The 20,476-nt window shown below is 44.3% G+C and overlaps 1 protein-coding gene and 2 pseudogenes across 2 annotated transcripts in view; all 3 read right to left on the reverse strand.

Annotated features, from left to right (window-relative positions):
• Positions 1 to 20,258, reverse strand: part of FAM76A (family with sequence similarity 76 member A) — a 37,916-nt gene extending 17,658 nt beyond the window's left edge. For both annotated transcript variants that reach the window (XM_007979811.3, XM_007979810.3), the window contains exons 1-5: positions 20,058 to 20,258; positions 18,673 to 18,737; positions 13,604 to 13,658; positions 12,079 to 12,231; positions 1,119 to 1,276 (exon numbers count right to left, since the gene is read on the reverse strand). In XM_007979811.3, coding sequence (XP_007978002.1) covers positions 1,119 to 1,276; positions 12,079 to 12,231; positions 13,604 to 13,658; positions 18,673 to 18,737; positions 20,058 to 20,138 — 512 coding nt within the window. In that variant the 5' untranslated portion in view covers positions 20,139 to 20,258. The remainder of the gene's footprint in view (positions 1 to 1,118; positions 1,277 to 12,078; positions 12,232 to 13,603; positions 13,659 to 18,672; positions 18,738 to 20,057) is intronic.
• LOC103225279 (ribulose-phosphate 3-epimerase-like) lies at positions 5,016 to 5,900 on the reverse strand (annotated as a pseudogene).
• Positions 6,283 to 7,292, reverse strand: LOC103225855 (thioredoxin domain-containing protein 17 pseudogene; annotated as a pseudogene).
• Positions 20,259 to 20,476: the final 218 nt, after the last annotated feature.

Consider the following 20,476-nt stretch of genomic DNA (forward strand, 5'->3'; position numbering starts at 1 on the left):
CAGGACCCCTTTTTCCTTCCATTCCCCAGCTCCCAGCCAAAAGCTCCAGTAATATAAAAGGACTTACAATTTTCCAGGGTTCCATGTGGTCTCATGCCCTCCATGCCTTTGCAAATGCTATTCTCTTAGCCTAGAATGCCTCTGCCCATTCCATCCCTGAGGATTCCAACTCATCCTAAGATCTAGCTCTAATGCCAGCTCTTCTCCAAGCCTGCTTGCCCGACTTCTCAAGGCAGTTCATTACTACCCTCATGTCTGCATTCTTGACATGTTTCCACTGTGGTACCCATTACATTATACTAAGATCATCTGTTTATAAGTCTGTCTTTCCTACCAGACTGCATACTCTTGGAGAGCAGCATGACTTGTACTTAGCTCTTCATTCCCACCAGCATCTCTGACCCATGAGAGTACTTAATGCTTGCTGATTAAACAAAGTCATAATGGTAATAACAAAACAAACAAACAAACAAAAAAAACCTGAAATGTATTGAATATTTCCTATATGCCAGTTATAAAAACAATCACTGTGCATGTACTAATTTATCTTCACAACAACCCCATGAGGTAATACTATTACTTCCCTCATTTTACTGATGAGAAAACTTGCCCAAGATCCCCACAGAGAACCTGGCACAGCCAGGATTCCATCCAGAGCCAGAACTGTTAACAATACTAGATACTCTGAAAGTAAGTTTAAAACAACAATGAAAATACATCTTTTTGACTAGGTGCCACCAGGACAAACCTAGAACATCTATTAGCCTCCTGGCTAAATATGCATGGAAAAGCTGTATCTCTCAGAAAGTGAAATGTCCGATCTTCTGGAAAGAGAATCCACTCTAAGGGTGAGAACACTACAAACCAAAGTAGGGTAAGTTCCACAAACATTTCAGACACAATACAAAGTCAGGAAATCCTGACACTTTATGGAAATCTCTCTGGTTCTTGGAAGATATATGAATTATAAAATATGACAAATGAGTTTCCTCCTACAGACTAGTACCTACAGAGAAGATAGAAAATGCATATAAGATGGTATGTACCATGATGGCTGTGTGAGCATTACATCTGACCTACCAGCACTTCTAGTCCTATCTCATGCATCTTGAGGTTACCTGTTATAATGGCCACCACCACTCAGGCGACTATACTGCTCCTTCTCCTGGTGGCCAGCACGAGAAGAACTACTCAGGTGTTTCCTCTGCTCTTTGGTCTTCTGAAGGACCCGTTTGTATGAAAGTGTGCACAGCCAGCACAGCAATTTCCCATCTACCTGAAAGAGGAGGAGACAAAGATAAAGAAGCGGGAATCTAGTGCAGTGGCTGCAAACGTGGTATTAGGAGCTAGAACCCTTGGGTTCAGTCCCAGTTCTGAAACTTATGAGCTGTGACTTTGGGCATGTCACAGGGGGCTGCTACAAGGATCTAGTGACATAATGTAGGTAAAGCACTTAACACGGTGACAGGCACATAAAAGTTGCTTAATAAATTTCAGCTGCGGGGCCGGGCACGGTGGCTTATGCCTGTAATCCCAGCACTTTGGGAGGCCAAGGTGGGTGGATCACGAGGTCAGGAGATTGAGACCATTCTGGACAACATGGTGAAACCCCATCTCCACTAAAAATACAAAAATTAGCCAGGCATGGTGTCGTGCACTTGTAGTCCCAGCTACTCAGGAGGCTGAGGCAGAAGAATCGCTTGAACCTAGGAGGTAGAGGTTGCAGTGAGCTAGACCATGGCACTCTAGCCTGGTGACAGAGTGAGACTCCATCTCAAAATAAATAAATTAATTAATTTAATTAAATAAATTTCAGCTGCTAATTTTATATCTTTTTGTTTTGTTTCTCTTCAACTTAGCAAACACAGACAAGAGTAAAATTCTCACAAGACCATGGTTCTCATTAAGGAAAACTCAGCAGGGAGAAGAGAAGACAGAAGATGAATTATAAAATTCATCCTTACAGTTTTTTGGATTTTTTTTTTAGTGATGGGATCTCACTCACCCAGGCTGGAATGCAGTGGTGTCACTGTAGTATACTACAGCCTTAAACTTCTGGGCTCAAGCAATCCTCCTGCCTCAGCCTCCTGAGCAGCCAGGACTACAGGCACATGCCACCAAGCTCACCTAATCAGTTGTTGGGTTTTTTTTTTCTTTTTTTTCCCCCAAACAGGGTCTTGCTCTGTTGCCCAGGCTGGAGTGTAGTGTTATGATCTCGGCTCACTTGCAACCTCCACCTCCTGGGCTCAAGCAATCCTTCCACCTCAGCCTCCCGAGTAGCTGGAACTACAGGTGTGCACCACCATGCCTGGCTAATTTTTGTATTTTTTTTTTGTAGAGACAGGGTTTCACCATGTTGCCCAGGCTGGTCTCGAACTCCTGAGCTCAAGTCATCTGCCTGTCTTGGCCTCCCAAAGGGCTGGACGTACACGCGTGAGCCACTGCATCTGGCCATTTTTTTTTAAATGACAAAATTTGTATATATTTATTGTGTAAAACATGTTGTTTTGAAATATGTACACTTTGGGAGGCTGAGGCAGGTGGACCGCATGAGCCCAAGAGTTCGAAACTACCCTGGGCAACATGGCAAAACCCATTTACAAAAAGAAACACAACAAAAATTAGCCAGTTGTGGTGGTGCATGCCTGCAGTCCCAGCTACTAGGGAGGCTGAGGTGGGAGAATCACTTAAGCCTGGGAGGTCGAGGCTGCAGTGAGCTGTAGGCGTGCCACTGTACTACAGCCTTGGTGACAGAGTGAGACCCTTTCTCAAAAACGAATAAATATTTTTAAAAATATGTATACATTGTGGAATGGCTAAATCAAGATAATTAACATGGATTACCTCATATAATTTTTGTTTGGGTCTGAGACAGAGTCTCGCTGTGTTGCCCAGGCTGGAGTGCAGTGGTGCGGTCTCAGCTCACTGCAACTTCCATCTCCTGGGTTCAAGCAATTTTCCTGCCTCAGCCTCCCGAGTAGCTGGGATTACAAGCGTCTGCCGCCATGCCCAGATAATTTTTTTTTGTATTTTTAGTAGAGATGGAGTTTCACCACGATGGCCAGGCTGGTCTTGAACTCCTGACCTCCTGATCTGCCTGCCCTGGCCTCCCAAAGCACTGGGATTACAGGCATGAGCCACTGCACCTGGCCTAGTTTTTCTTTTTTTTTTCCCCTGTGGTGAGAACACTTAAAATCTACTCTTTTAACAACTTTCAAGAGTACATTTTATTAACTATAGTTACCATGTTTTACAATGGATCTCTTCAACTTACTCCTCCTATGTAACTGAAATCCTTTGGCCAACATCTCCCCAAACCCACCCTCCAATACCTCAGTTTTAATACTTTATAAAAGGTTCGCGTAAACCCAGGAGGTGGAGCTTGCAGTGAGCTGAGATCCGGCCACTGCGCTCCAGCCTGGGCCAGAGAGCGAGACTCTGTCTCAAAAAAGAAAAAAAGAAAAAAAAGTTCACAAAGTGGTATGCTGGATACCATCTCTCAGATGGAAAGAGGGTCCCCAGAGAAAGAACAATGAGTAAGCAGCTTCCAGGGCCTAGTCCCTGGCGGTGGCCTGCCATGGCGCTGTTTGAATTAGAAAAAGTTGACTCCTTTGAGCAGAAGTAACTGCACCACGGAGCAGGGCCCAAAGCTAGGAAGCATAATGTAGCTTTTGCCACCCTCTGAAGCTGTGGTGTCTCTGTGCAGCATTCAGACTGAAAAACCACTGGAGGCACAGTAGGACAGATGACAGGGCAGCGGGGCTGGTTGGAATTTCTCAGGTTAGGCAAGGAATATGCTGATACATAACGGAATTTTACAGTTTTCATTTCTTATTTCTGAAATTAGATCTTGTGCTTCATCTTGAACATGGGTAGGCCACATCATCATTTACCTGAAGTGTTTTATCTCATCGGCAAAAGCCTCTTTGCTCCCCATCCCCCAACCCATCAGCAAGTCCATCAGTCTGAATCTACTTACTTCTTTCTAACTCCAGTGCTTCCGTTGGCATTCTCATCTGTCACTGCTGTAAGAGCTGCCCAAGTGATCACCCTACCTCCAATAAGCCATTTCCCCATAGCCGCCAAAGGGTTTCTTAAATGTAAATGATTACATCCTCTCTTTTTTTCTTTTCTGAGATGGAGTCTCACTTTGTCGCCTAGGCTGGAGTGCGGTGGCACTCTGTTGGCTCACTACAATCTTCGTCTCCTGGGTTCAAGCAATTCTCCTGCCTCAGCCTCCCAAGTAGCTGGGATTACAGGTGCCCACCACCACGCCTGGCTAATTTTTTTATATTTTTAGTAGAGATGGGGTTTCACCATGTCGGCCAGGCTGGTCTCAAACTCCTGACCTCAAGTGATCCGCCCACCTTGGCCTCTCAAAGTGCTGGGATTACAGGCGTAAGCCACTGTGCCCAGCCTGTTTTTCTTTTTCTCTCTACTGTAAAATGGAAAAAAAAAATTTTTTTTTATAGTGTAGCTAATATGCCGTCCTTAGGTATTAAGACACATTTCTGTTTGTAACCTTAATGCAGCCATATTTTTACTCTTTATAAAAAATCAATTGAGCACAGTGGCTCACACCTGTAATCCCAGCACTTTGGAAGGCTGAGGTAGGCAGATTGCTTGAGACCAGGAGTTTGAGGCTAGCCTGAGCAACATGGAACATGGTGAAACCTTGTCTCAACAAAAAGTACAAAGATTAGCTGGGTGTGGTGGCACATGCCTGTAGTTCTAGCTACTTGGAAGGATCGCCTGAGCCCAGGAGGCTGAGGCTGTAGTGAGTCTAGATTATACCACTTGTACTCCAGCCTGGGCGACAGAATGAGACCCTGCCTCAAAAAAAAAAAAAAAAAAAAAAAAAAAAAAAATCAAATCTCCCAATAAAAACTGAGTATTTCACCACATGAATCGTTAAATTGCTTCACTAAAAATGTAGTTAGACATGCCAATTTCTAACCTCTTAGAATATTCTGCACAATCAATTTTAACCATTAGAATGAATAATTGCTCAGAAAAGCAGTACTGCCTCAGCTGCAATATGATTTGGTAGTCAATATTCCTGTTTTCTGGTAAAAGGGAGATCTCATGAGCAGCAACATTGGGCACCTTATGGTCTCACTGATCAAGAGAATGTTTCTGAGTGGCTTCTGAACATGTATTTCTTAACAAGTTGATCACAGATCTGGGGTCCTCACTCCTCCTCATAGCAACACTTCCAGACATAATCATGTTAGCTCCTGCCTCTGCACACTTGTGGACAGTGTCAGGACCTACTCCACCATCGACCTCTTATCCAAAGATGGGAACTGTGTCCTCAACCAGTGAATGTTTGGCACCATATCATTCATGAATTTCTGCCTTCCAAACTCAGGTTCCACTGTGATAACCAAGGCCATATCTACTTGATTAGTCCATGGTGCCAAATATTCAACTGTAGCTCCTGATTTGATGGCAAGGCCAACCTTCATCCCATTCTCCCAAATGTCTTCAATCAAAGCCTCTGAGTTCTTAGTAGCCTCAAGGTGAAAGGTATACAGACTGGCTTCTGCTATAGCTATTGGTTTTACCCACTGTTCCAGCTTGGACACCATCACATGCATGTCAAAGAAAGGGTCCTGGACGAGCTGCTCTTGAAAGCTTTCTACGACAGGATAACCAAAGGTGACGTTGGGAACAAAGTGCCCATCCATGACATCCAGGTGGCCCCAGAGTCTAGCATACGGAGGCACTTGACCCCTAAACTGGCCAGGTTGCTGTTGAGGATGGGCGAGCCAATCTTGCAGGGTAAAGCCATAGCACTGGCACCCAAGAGTAAGTTACCCTATGAGTCCATCTTCTCTCCTTAAAACCCAATGATTTCTCATCATACCATAAAATTCAAACTCTGTACCATAGCCCATTTTTTTATTTGAGACGGAGTCTCGCTCTGTTGCCCAGGCTGGAGTGCAGTGGCGCGATCTCGGCTCACTGCAAGCTCCACCTCCGAGGTTCACGCCATTCTCCTGCCTCAGCCTCCCAAGTAGCTAGGACTACAGGCGCCTGCCACTATGCCTGGCTAATTTTTTGTATTTTTAGTAGGGTTTCACCGTGTTAGCCAGGATGGTCTCAATCTCCTGACCTCATGATCCGCCTGCCTCAGCCTCCCAAAGTGCTGGGATTACAGGCATGAGCCACCACACCCGGTCTATAGCCCTTTTTTTTTTTTTTTTTTTTACATTATCATTTATTTATTTATTGCTAACATGAATTCAAAGCAACTATGCATTTTTGTTTTGTGACAGGGTCTCACAATCTCGCCCAGGCTGGAGTGCAGTGGTGCAATATTGGCTCACTGCAGCCTCAACTTCCCAGGCTTAGGTGAGCCTCCTACCTCAGCCTCCCAAGTAGCCGGGACTACAGGTGTGCACCACCACACCCCACTAATTTTTTGTATTTTTGTGTAGAGACAGGCTTTTGCCATGTTGTCCAGGCTGGTCTCCAACTCCTGGGCTCAAGTGATCCACCTGCCTCGGCCTCCCAAAGTGCTAGGATTATAGTCATGAGCGACCACACCCCGCCATATGCAGTTTTTTTTTTACATTAGAACAAACCAGAAAATCAAGACATAATTACCATCATCAAATCTTAATCCTTAGAGAAAAACACTTCCACGAGGCTGGGCTGAAGACACTAAGATTCTACCAGTTTTTGAGGTGTTCCAGGGTTGCTTCCAAGTTTTTTCTGAAGTCATTATTTAGATCTTTCCAATAAGGCTTTTCTTCTACTTGGCAGCAGACGAACACACACCCTTCACTAACGTGCTTCAGCCCCTTTCGTACGACTGGTTCAGCATGCATACAAGAGGGGCACCAGCTTTTCCTCCAGCATCCTTGAAACCAATAAAGTAGGCGAAAACGCCATTGTGGCATTCCACAGCCCAGTTGAACTCCTCAAAGCTTCACCCATTCACCTTTTTTTTTTTTTTTGGGACGGAGTCTCGCTCTGTCTCCCAGGCTGGAGTGCAGTGGCCAGATCTCAGCTCACTGCAAGCTCCGCCTCCCGGGTTTACGCCATTCTCCTGCCTCAGCCTCCCGAGTAGCTGGGACTACAGGCGCCCGCCACCTCGCCCGGCTAATTTTTTGTATTTTTAGTAGAGACGGGGTTTCACTGTGTTCGCCAGGATGGTCTCGATCTCCTGACCTCGTGATCCGCCCATCTCAGCCTCCCAAAGTGCTGGGATTACAGGCTTGAGCCACCGCGCCCGGCCCATTCACCTTCTTGTAGTGTAGTGGGCTATCTGCAGTGTGCCTCATGGCCTATGTTGACTTAAATATAGCCCCTTACCTGCCTCTATAACCTTGTTTCCTTCCTCTTCCCCATGTTCACTCCACCTTCTTTCTGTTCTAATCATGTGCCAAGCTCATTCCTGCCTTACGGATTTTCCACAGCTGGTCCTTCTTCCTGGAATTTTTGTCCTCCAGAGCTTCCCATGGCTACCACCTTTTCATCGTCCTAGTTTCCACTCAGATGTTATTTCCTCAGAGGTTCTCCTGATTGCCCAATATAGGCTGACTTCCCAGTCACTCCCTATCATGTACTTTATTTCTTTATAGCACTAATATCTAAAATTTATGTTATTTTTCTCCTCACCCATTTCTCTTTTGCACACATAAATGTAAGCTCTGTGAGAGTAAGGTCTTGTCTGTTCAGTTCATTAGTGTATTTCTAATACCTGGAACAGTGTCTGGTACATGATAAGCATTTAATTTTTTGTTAAGAAACATAACAATGAACTTTGAAACCAAACTTCAATCTGGTTCATTTCATGGTTACGGGATACGGCCTGAAAGTCTGTTTATTATTATTATTATTATTATTATTATTTTATTTTTTTTTTTTTTGAGACAGAGTCTTGATCTGCCACCCAGGCTGGAGTGCAAGGGCACGATCTTGGCTCACTACAGGATTCAAGCAATTCTCCTGCCTCAGTCTCCCGAGTAGCTGGGATTACAGGCATGTGCCACCACGCCCGGCTTATTTTTGTATTTTTAGTAGAGATGGGATTTTACCATGTTGGCCAGGCTGATCTCGAACTCCTGACCTCGTGATCTGCCCTCCTCAGCCTTCTAAAGTGCTGGGATTACAGGCGTGAGCCACCGCGCCTGGTCTGTTATTAATTTTTAAAGACAAAGTCTCACTATGTTACCCAGGCTGGACTCGAACTCCTGGGCTCAAGTGATCCTCCCACCTCAGCCTCTAGGGTAGCTGGAACTACCAGAGCATGCCATCAGGCCTGGCTTGAAGGCCTATTTTTATTTATTTTATAGATAGGGTCTCATTCTCTCACCCACACTGCAGCACAGTGGTATAATTACAGCTTACTGGAGCCTTGTACTCCTAGGCTCAAATGATCTTCCCACCTCAGCCTCCCAAGTAGCTGGAACCACACATGCACCACCAACCCTGACTAGGTTTTTTTTTTTTTTTTTTTTTTTTTTTTTTTGAGATGGAGTCTCACTCTGTCAACCAGCCTGGAGTGCAAGGTCACGATCTCAGCTCACTGCAACCTCTGCCTCCCAGGTTCAAGCAATTCTCCCACCTCAGCCTCCTGAGTAGCTGGGATTACAGGCACATGCCACCATGCCCGGCTAATTTTTGTATTTTTAGTAGAAACAAAGTTTCACCATGTTGGCCAGGCTGGTCTCAATCTCCTGACCTCAACTGCCTGCCTCAGCCTTCCAAAGTGCTGGGATTACAGCCGTGAACCAACATGCCTGGCTGAGTTTTTTATATTTTTAATAGTGACAGGGTTTTTGCCATGTTGCTCAGGCTGGTCTTCAACTCCTGGCCTCAAGGGATCCACCCACCTCAGCCTCCCAAAGTACTGGGATTACAGGCATGAGCTACTGCACCTGGCCTTGAAGGCATAATTTTAAAACACCCTGTAAGACCTTCCCCAGGTAAGAGCTTTCATTAAAGAGTTTCAAAACAATACAACTCCACTGAAAGAGAGCAAACAATGAACATCAAAATTGCACATAGATTCACAAGACATGTTTTTCAGATCTCTCTCTTAAAAATAAACTTTAGAAATAAAAGAGCAGGCCAGGCACGGTGGCTCACACTTGTAATCCCAGCACTCTGGGAGGCCAAGGCGGGTAGCTCACCTGAGGTCAGGAGTTTCAGACCAGCCTGACTAACATGAAGAAACCTCGCCTCTACTAAAAATACAAAATTAGCCAGGCACAATGGCACATGCCTGTAATCCAGCTACTCGGGAGACTGAGGCAGGAGAACTGCTTGAACCCAGGAGGCAGAGGTTGTGGTGAGCCACAATCACGCCATTGCACTGTAGCCTAGGCAACAAGAGCAAAACTCTGTCTCAACAACAAAAGAAATAAAAGAGCACTGGCCGGGCGTGGTGGCTCATGTCTGTAATCCCAGCATTTTGGGAGGCCAAGGTGGGCTGATCACTTGAGGTCAGTAGTTTGTGGTTAGGAGTTCAAGACCAGCCTGGTCAACATGGTAAAACCCCATCTCTACTAAAAATACAAAAATTAGCCAGGCATGGTGGTGCGCACCTGTAATCCCAGCTGCTCTGGAGGCTGAGGTAGGAGAATCACTTGAACCTGGGAGGCAGAGGTTGCAGTGAGCTGAGGTTATGCCTCTGCACTCCAGCCTGGGTGACAGAGTGAGATTTCATCTCAAAAAAAAAAAAATAAAATAGCATCCTCTGAGAATTAAACCATCAAAAACAAATCATCATAGATAACACTGAGTATTTATCATGTACCAGATTCCATTCTAAGAGTTTTACTAATATCTTGACCTTTGTAACAACACTGAGATCTGATCATCCCCATTCACAGATGTGGAGACTGAGGCATTGACAGATTAACATGCCCAAAGTCACACAGTTAATAACTGACAGAACCAAGATTTCAATCCACACATTCTGAGTCCAGATACCCCACTTTTTTTTTTTTGAGATGGAGTCTTACTTTGTTGCCCAGGCTGGAGTGCAGTGGTGTGATCTTGGCTCACCGCAACCTCTGCCTCCCGGATTCAAGCAATTCTCCTGCCTCAGGCTCCCTAGTAGCTGGGATTACAGGTGTGAGACACCACAACCTGTTAATTTTAATATTGTTGGTAGAGACGGGGTTTCATCATGTTGGCCAGGCTGGTCTCGAACTCCTGACCTTGTGATCCATCTGCCTCGGCCTCCCAAAGTGCTGGGATTACAGGTGTGAGCCACCGGTCTTGGCCCAAATTCCCTACTCTTAATCCCTAAATTTAGCTTTCTCCTAAAGTTTATGAACATGTAGATGTCTAAAAATATCTATAAACACTTAAGACAGGATCGTAATTTATAAAGCAGAAAGGTAATAAATTCTAGTATAACCAGATTAATAAAAATGAACTATTCCAATCAGTAATAATACAGGAGCCATGCACTGTGTTATATTATGTGCCAGGTTCAACATTGTTTTATATACCTATCTGAATTACATTTCCCCATGTCTTTGTGAAGTAACTATTGTTATTCCCACAGAGAAAGATGAAGAAAGTGATGCATAATGAGGGTAAGTAGGCAGGGTCATTCAGCTAGTCCCAGGAGTTGGGGGGACTGCTGCTTGTGCGACCTCCTGATTACTAATTCAGATTCTTCAGTATCTTGATACAGGGAAGAGGTGTCCTGGTTGGCAGGCAGGAGTATCCTAGTCAATGGAAAGTTATATCCTTCCATTGTAAGTTAATGAATTTGGTAAGCAAGAATCAACCCTTGAGCCTAGGCACCTCCTAAAAGCACCTCTGGCCACTGAAAAAGAGTTTCTCAACTGCAATCTTTTATTCAACAAATACTTATTGAGCAGCTACTATGTGCCAGGCCACTGGAAATAAAGCAGAGAATGAGATGGACAAAGAGCTCACATTCTAGTGGGGGTGGACAAACATGTAACCAAATAAGCAAGACTAGTTTTCAATATGTGAGATGCTATGAAGACAATAAAATAGTATGGTAAATAATGACTGAGGGAGTCAGTAAAAGGTCACTATGAGCAGGTGGTATCTGAGCTGAGAGCTGACATAAGGAGCTGGTTATGAGACCCTAGAGAAAGGTACATTAGGCACAAGGAGAGACAGTGCAAAGGTCGGAGTGAGATCTGCATGTCAGACAGACTACAGGGTGGCCAGTATGGCTGGAGCAAGGTGAGAGGCAGAAAGTATGATGCAAGATGAGGCTGAGAGCTGGGTATGGGGTTGCAGGCCATAGAAGGGATATGAGTTTTATTACAAGCACAACTGGAAACCCCTGGAGGATTTTAAGCAAGAGAGTAATATGACCAAGCTCTAAATCATTTTGATTCTATCAAGGTACACCCTTCCACATAGAGCTTCCCCCTAATGTAACCTTGTAATCTTGAATTTCAACAGACAGAAACATTTAAAGAGCCAGATAGTAAAACTGGTAACGCCACTCCATCTTGCTTAAGTTATAATCTCTCCTTTACAGAATTCTATAGAATTCTGCCAATCACCATTTCACTTATGTGATCACTGTAATTCATATTCTTGTGAAATGTTAGAATATAATGGTCTACATTTTATGAACAAAATATGAATATCTTCTTTAAGGTCAATAATAGAACCAGGAAAGAAACTGAGAAATCTTTCTTTGTTAAATGTGTTTTTTTGTTGTTGTTTTTTCTTTGTTGTTGTTGTTGTTTTTGAGATGGAGTCTTGCTCTGTCACCCAGGCTGGAGTGCAGTGGCATGATCTCGGCTCACTGCAACCTCTGCCTCCTGGGTTCAAGTGATTCTTCTGCCCCAGCCTCCAGAGTGGCTGGGACTACAGGCATGTGCCACCACGCCTGGCTAATTTTTTGTACTTTTAGTAGAGACGCGGTTTCACCGTGTTAGCCAGGATAGTCTCGATTTCCTGACCTCATAATCCAGTCGCCTCCTCGGCCTCTCAAAGTGCTGGGTTTACAGGCATGAGCTACCGCGCCTGGCCTATTAAACGTGTTTTTAACACAGTCAGCCCAACTTAATTTCTCTGAAAGGAAGAAAAGAAATCAAGAAAAACACAGAAATTTACCTTCTTTCTATCATCTTTCCTGTCAAATGCACACTGCTGCTTGCACTGTTCACAAGAGTAGGGTGGTCCATACTTCTTTTCTGAATTGGTGCAGCGCTGGCATTTATTCCCAATAAATGCCGCAATTATGTTGCAATACTGACAAGGTTTGGGCTTAAAGGGGGAAAAAAAGAGTCAAGTGTTATTTTCATAAAATACCACTGCATTTAAAAAAGCAGTAATTCCTACTTTGTAGTTCATTAATCATGGTACAAATGTATTGCCAACTTCATAAATATGCTTTTATATTGACCAAATAAAGCCCAATTCTTTTTTGTTGTTGCTGTTTTTGTTTTTTGAGACGGAGTCTCGCTCTTTTGCCCAAGCTGGAGTGCAGAGGTGCCATCTCAGCTCAATGCAACCTCTGCCTCCCTGGTTAAAGCAATTCTCCCTGCCTCAGCCTCCGTCCGGAGCAGCTGGGATTACAGGCACCCGCCACGATGCCTGGCTAATTTCTATATTATTTCCTAGAGATGGGGTTTCACCATGTTGGCCAGTCTGGTCTAGAACTCCTGACCTCAGGTGATCCGCCTGTGTCAGCCTCCCAATGTGCTGGGATTATAGGCATAAGCCACCATGCCCAGCCATGAAGCCCAATTCTTAACACTATGTGAAGTGTTTTTCTGCACAGGACTATTGATTTTTAAATAAATAAATAAACAAATAACAAAAACCCATTAGTATGTATGCAGAGACTTCTATGAAGTCTTCTGTTGAATGTCTATTCAACAGAACCAGCTCTTTGGAGAAACTAGCAAGGGCTTCCAAATTTCTGAAAAGGCCTCTTTGCTATTATCAGCATATAAACATGTTGGGAGAATGCCTACAAGCACATAACATCCTGAACTATAACACTAAGAGAAAAAGAGAATCATTCATCAAAATAACTAGTCAACTATTACCAAACAAAGGGGTCAAAGTTATAAAAATTCATCTTGCTGGGTGCAGTTTGCCTCCCAGCACTTTGGGAGGCTGAGGTGGGTGGATCACTTGAGGTCAGGAGTTCGAGACCAGCCTGACCAACATGGTGAAACCCCATCCCTACTAAAATACAAAAATTAGCCAGGTGTGGTGGCATGTGCCTGTAGTCCCAGCTACTCGGGAGGCTGAGGCAGGAGAATCACTTGAAGCGAGAAGGTGGAGGTTGCAGTGAACTGGATCACCACTGCACTTCAGCCTGGGTGACAGAGCAAGACTCGGTCACAAAAAAAAAAAAAAAAAAATTCATCTTTCTCTTTCTCTTTCCATACTGGTCACTAAAGCCTCTCGAGGAAAATTATAATCATAATCCTGGCAGTGTGACTATAAGCACGGAATTCCTTAACAATAAGCATTAGCTAAATGTGAAAGCTGAAATCAGTACCAGATATATTACACATAACTATTTCTTCTAATAAAAATACTGTAAAGACATTAGTAGGCCACAGAAGGTAAGGTTCCACAAGACCCTAGTACTCACTGTTAGGTTTGAAAATATCCTACTTACCGTTCCATACAACTGCACGTTCTGAGCACATTTCTTGCATATTGTATTGGTTTTACTGTTAAGGAAAAAACAGACACAGGCTTTTCTTAGAATATCTGAAAACTGATACCTCCTTAAGTCCAAGGAATTTGCTCATTGCTAAAGGCCAAGGTGAAATATGGTCTGGATGCTTGGTTAACAGAAGTTTGAGTATCTTTCTAATAACTTTTTTATTTTTATTTAATATCTTTGAGACAGAGTCTCATTCTGTACCCCAGGCTGGAGTGCAGTGGTACAATCTGCTCACTATAACCTCTGCTTCCCGGGTTCAAGCGATTCTCATGCCTCAACCTCCCAAGTAGCTGGAATTATAGGTGCGTGCCGCCACACCCAACAAATTTTTGTATTTTTAGTAGAGACACCACACCTAGCCTCTAATAACTCTTTTAATTATTATGTGGCTGGGCATGGTGGCTCACGCTTGTAATCCCAGCACTTTGGGAGGCTGAGGGGGGTTAGATCACCTGAGGTCAGGAGTTCGAGACCAGCCTGGCCAACATGGTGAAACCCCATCTCTATTAAAAATACAAAAATTAGCCAGGTGTGGTGGTACACGCCTGTAATCTCAGCTACTCAGGAGGCTGAGACAGGAGAATTGCTTGAACCCAGGAGGTAGAGTTTGCAGTGAGCTGAGACTGCACCACTGTACTCCAGCCTGGGCAACAAAAGCAAAACTCCACCTCAAAAAAACAAAAAGATTATTATGTGGTTATGGATTTTTTAATCTCAAATAAAGTGAGGCTTTGGCTAAAATGCAGAGTGAGTTATTTCTAATTATGACATCCCCAAGTATCACTAAGTAAAATTATCAGATACGGAGAACACCCTCAAAATATTATACTAAAATGGACTAGCAGGAAAAAAAAAAATTCTCCTTAATTCGGATGAATAGTTGGGAAATTTGAAGTGACAAACAAAGTATGTGTGTTTGGAATATAAACTCAGAGATTCTATCTTTGCTAACCTTACTCTGTGTTCTCCTTCATAAGTAAAGGCATATGAAAACACCAGAGGTGGGGAAAAAGACACTATGATCAAATACTTTGTCAATATTTAGGCTGGGCACAGTAGCTCATGTCTGTAATCCCAGCACTTTGGAAGGCCGAAGCAGGTAGATCACCTGAGGTCAGGAGTTCGAGACCAGCCTGGCCAACACGGGGAAACCATGTTATTTTTAGTCTTTACTAAAAATTCAAAAAAATTAGCCAAGTGTGGTGGCGTGTGCCTGTAATCCCAGCTACTCAGGGGACTGAGGCAGAAGAATCGCTTGAACCTGGGAGATGGAAGGTGCAGTGAGCCAAGATTGAGCCACTGCACTCTAGCCTGGGCAACAGAGCAAAACTGTGTCTAGAAAAAAAAAAAAACAAATTCTGATTTCTCTAAGAGTTAAGCACTGACAAAAATAAAAACATCCTTTGCCTTGTGAAGATCCAGAGGTCATATTACCTAAATGTGTGAATTAATAAAGCTGCCCTGGGGGAAAAATCATCTTCAAATAAAAGTCTAACTCTTCATATAAGGAGGTAAAAATGAATGTCTTATGTGTAAGAACAATTTAAACAGTACTCTGGGGCTAAAAACTAATAAATCACATAAAAATCTAAGACCAGGCACAGTGGCTTATGCCTGTAATCCCAGCACTTTAGGAGGCTCAGCCTGGAAGTCCAAGGTTTCAGTGGGCTACAATTTCGCCACTGCACTCCAACCTGAGTGACAGAGTGAGACCCTGTCTTGCAAAAAAAAAAAAATCTAGTCTATTCTCTGCTTTGTGATCATTTTCCCATACAATTCCTATGAAAGTGACTATAAAGTTAAAATAGACAAAAGAAAAACCTTAGAGTAGAAAATATTTAAATTAAAAATTATTTTCCAGGGCAATTTTCTGTTACTTTTAAAAGACAGTAGAAGAAGTGAAGGACATTCAAAGAAATCTCTAGAAAGAGGATTAGCATCAGTGATTCTGTGATGTTGAATAGCATTTTGATTTACACCTAGATTTACTACTGAAGGAATGGGGTAGATGCCAATATATATATATGCTCCTAACATGTTAAAAAACATGCAAAGAAAAACTAACTCTAGGCTGGGCGTGGTGACTCATGCCTGTAATCCCAGCACTTTGGGAGGTTGAGGCAGGCAGATCACCTGAGCTCGGGAGTTTGAGACCAGCCTGCTCAACAAGGAGAAACCCCATCTCTACTAAAAATACATAATTAGTTGGGTGTGGTGGCGCATGCCTGTAATCCCAGCTACTTGGGAGGCTGAGGCAGGATAATCACTTGAACCTGGGAGGTGGAGGTTGCAGTGAGCCGAGATCGCGCCATTGCACTCCAGCCTGGGCAACAAGAACGAAACTCTGTCTCAATAATAACAACTAAAAAAAAAAAAAAAAAGAAAGAAAGAAAAAGAAAAAATAACTCTATGATCCATCTTGAATTAATTTGTATGTATAGTTTAAATAAAGGGTCAAAGTTCCTATCTCACCCCACACGTGAATTAACTCAAGATGGACCACAGACCTAAATTTAAGAACTAAAATATAAAGTTTCTAGAGTATATTCTGTATGATTCCACTAACATGAAGTCCTAGAATAGGCAAAACTAATTTATAGTGGGAATGAAAAGTGGAGCAGCGGTTACTTGGAGGAAGCAAGGGTGTGGGGATTGTCTAGGATGGGGCATGAGAGAACTCTATAGAGTGATAGTAACATTCTGTATTTTGATAGGGTTTGGGGCTACACAGATGTCTACGTTTGTAAAACTTGATATATTTAAGATTTAAGTATGTTAGTATAAGCCAATTTTGCCAAAAAAAAAAAAAAGAAACTGCAAACAAATATTTAACTCTAAATAATGCTGTGCATGCTGAAGTGTTTAAGGATCATGTATACTGATGTCTGCAACTTTAAATACATCGGAAACAAAATGAATTGATATAGTGATGGACAGAGAGAGGCACCAGATGGATAGGTGAATATATAGTAAAGTGTATATTACAGAATTTAAGTAGAGGGTATATGGGTGTTCACTAATTCTTTTAACCTTTTTTTTGTTTGAAAACATCCATGATAGGCTGGGTGTGATAGCTCACGCCTGTAATCCCAGCACTTTGGGAGGCTGAGGCAGGCAGACTGGTTGAGCTCAAGAGTTCTAGTCCAGCCTGGGCAACATGGCAAGACCTGTCTCTACTAAAGATACAAAAAAAAATAGCCGAGTGTGGTGGTATGCACCCCTGATCCCAGCTATATGGGAGGCTGAGGTGGGAGGATCATTTGAGCCTGGAGAGGGGAGGTTGCAGTGAGCTGAGATCATCTCACTGCACTCCAGCCTAGGTGACAGAGAGAGACCCTGTCTCAAAAAAGAAAAAAAAAATCCATGATAAAATCCTGGAGAAGATATTCTAAGAATTGAAATGACTAATTAAAAATAGGCTTCTAGGTCTAATGGATGAATTAACAAATAGACTCCACCCTCCTCAAGGCAGGATCACCTACACTTAAAAAAGTTCCGCAAAAGTCAAATTTGCTATACCAAAAAATAACTTTGTTGCTATGGAAATGCCCCCTAAAGATGTCTGACCATTCATACCTGCATTTCACACTTTTTTTTGAGACACAGTCTTGCTCTGTCACCCAGGCTGGAGTGCAGTGGCACAATCTCAGCTCACTGCAACCTCCACCTCCTGGATTCAAGCAATTCTCCTGCCTCAGCCTCCCGAGTAGCTGGGACTACAGGTGGTTGCCACCACGCCCAGCTTATTTTTTTGTATTTTTAGTAGAGACTGGGTTTCATCATGTTAGCCAGGATGGTCTCGATCTCCTGACCTCCTGATCCGCCCGCCTCAGTCTCCCAAAGTGTTGGGATTACAGGCATGAGCCACCGCACCCGGCCCATTTCGCACTTTTAAAAATGAGATTTGTCCAGGCATGGTGGCTCACGCCTGTAATTCCAACATCTTGAGAGGCTAAGGAGGAAGGAATCACTTGGGCCCAGGAGTAAGAGACCAGCCTGGGTAACATGGCAAAATCCTATCTCTACAAAAATTTAAAAATTAGCTGGGCATGGTGGCACACACCTGTGTTCCCAGTTGCTTTGTAGGCTGAGGTGAGAGGATCACTTGGGCCTGGGAGGTCCAGGCTGCAGTGAGCCATGATGACTCCACTGCACTCCAAACTGGCTGGCAGAGAGAGACTCTGTTTCAAACAAAAAAAGAGATTTGCCCAAGGAAAAGTGTAATGGCAAGTGAGTTTCAAATGTGACTAGAGCTAACAAACTCTTATCAGGATTGTCACATTTCCAAAAGTATCTTCTTTGGGCTTATACACTCTTCAATCTCTGTATATATACATATTGAAACATGAAGCTCATGTTTTACTGTTGTGGGATTGGTTTCTTCTTGTCAGAAAGATTATAACCACAATATAAAATGATCAAGGGTCTTAAAAAGAACTTTAAGAATTTAAGCAGGCCGGGCGTGGTGGCTCACGCCTGTAATCCCAGCACTTTGGGAGGTTGAGGCAGGTGGATCATGAGGTCAGGAGTTCAAGACCAACCTGGCCAAGATAGTGAAACCCCGTCTCTACTAAAAATACAAAAAAACTAGGCGGGCGTGGTAGAAGGCACCTGTAATCTCAGCTACTCAGGAGACTGGGGCATGAGAATTGCTTGAACCTGGGAGGCAGGGGTTGCAGTGAGCCGAGATCACGCCACTGCATTCCAGCCTGGGTGACAGAGCGAGATTCCGTCTCAAAAAAAAAAAAAAGTTTTAAGCAATCAATGGATAATAACTAGGAAACAATGTATGTATTATATACCCTTCATTGTATATCTCACCTCACACACAAACTAATTCAAGATGGATCACAGACATAAATATTTAGCAATTATAGTCTGTATATAATGTGATTGATTACAGATTTGTATGTTACAATGCAACTGATTACAGATCTGTACATGAAATGCAATCAATTATAGATTTTAAAAGGAAAAAAGCCTATTAATAATATCTTTCATGGTCAACAAAACTCTACCTCTCCTGCTGGTACTCAGTCCTGCAGTAGGTGCACTTCACAACAGGGTGTGCAATCCGACATTCCTGAAATGAAATGAGGATATAATTTTAAAAGGCAGTCACAAATGGAAACAGCCTTCAGTAGGAAACCGACCTGGGTACTATTTCTAGCATAGCTACTATGCTTGAGTGAGTCACTTAAACTTTCTGGGCCTTATTTTTCTCCTCTGTAATACTGGCATCACCTCCCTAATGTTGATGTGGGAGTTAAGTAAGAACTTACATGGATTATATGGAACTGGCCATAAATTGTAAAACAAACATATATATGAATAAGCCCCCAGACTGGGAATCAGAAGCCCTGAATTCCAGGCCTGGTTCTTCTGCCACTGTGTGATTTTGAGGTTTACTTGTGAAATGAAAGTGCTGGATTAAAATTATTATTATTTATATATACATAACTTCCTTAAAATCATATATACATATTTTGAGGCCAAAAAGGGCACTCAAGCACTTGCATTCCCTCAGACCTGGTATATAAAGACTGGCAAATGGAAAGTCATGACCATCTGAGGCAAAAGTGACAATTATGAGTTATCCAAATCAGAGACACAAACTCGGGATTATTGGGAATACCCCAACATTGTTCTTCAGACAGTTTAGTGACTTTTTAACTGTTGCCTCACAGCACCTCTAGTCACTTAAAAAGTCAAAGTGGGATGAAGCAACTTAAAAGAAAAAGAAGTTGGACCTTCAGGAGTAAAAACTGAGCAGCAGCTAGTTAGGGAAGACCGAAGACCACCAATTGGATGCTGAGAAGTGATCCCTCGGATCTGTGAGCCAGAATGTGGGTTTTTTAAAAAAATAAAGCCTTGCTGCCTCCGACTCTGAGACTGGCCGAAAAGTGCGGGGCTTAAAGAAAAAAAAAACAAGCCTTGCTACCTCCGATTCTGTAACTGGTCGAGAAGTGCCCGTGAGGAGCCCGAGTTCGACACACTCCTCCCAGGCAGCACCCAACTTTGGAGTTCAGTCCCAGGAGGGGCAGGAGGTTCCCTCGTCTGTGACCAGGGAGACCGCGGCGGCGGGGGAGGCAGCGCAAAGGCATCCCGAGGGCGACCAGTCAGGGCAAGCAGAGGACCCGCTGTCCCTCCCCCGACCTCACGGGGTCCGAGAACAATCCCCGCGGTTGCTAAGCACCCGGACACGCCGGCCGCGGGAGCGTGGACCCGGCCCAGGCTCCCGCACGTGCCCCTCCGGCCCCCAGCGGGGTGGGTGCGGGTCCTCAGCCTGGCGGGCCTGCCACACCCTGCTCCGGGGACCCCGCCGGGCGTCCCCACAGAATCAGGAGCTCCGGGCCGCGCCTCCTGCGTCCCCAGTTCCCGGCCGCCGCCCCAGCCCGCGCACCTTGCACAGCTGCTGCCCCTGAGACAGCGCCTCGAAGGGGAAGCGCTGGTGGCACTTGGTGCAGGCGTAGAGAGCCGCCATGTCCGGCCCGGGCCGCGTTCACCGACCCGCCGGCCCGGCCCGCCGATTTATCTGACAGTCTGAGGCACAACCCGGCGGCGGCGGCAGGCTGCTGGCTGCGGCAGGCGGGCGGGCGCAGGCGGGTCGGGGCGGACCTGGGCGGGCTGGGGCGGGCTCGGCGACTCTAGACGCCCGTTCACTGGTGGGCTTTGACGTCGATCAAGTGGGAAGGGGCGGAACACGGAGCTTTCGCCCACTCTGATTCGGTCTGGCCTGGAGTACGCCACTGTGACGCTAGAGGCCGCGATTATGTAAAGCGCAGTCACGCGGGGGCGCTGCCTGGAGGGGACAGGCTCCCG

The sequence above is a fragment of the Chlorocebus sabaeus genome, chromosome 20 (assembly GCF_047675955.1).
Source record: "Chlorocebus sabaeus isolate Y175 chromosome 20, mChlSab1.0.hap1, whole genome shotgun sequence".
Classification (NCBI taxonomy): domain Eukaryota; kingdom Metazoa; phylum Chordata; class Mammalia; order Primates; family Cercopithecidae; genus Chlorocebus; species Chlorocebus sabaeus.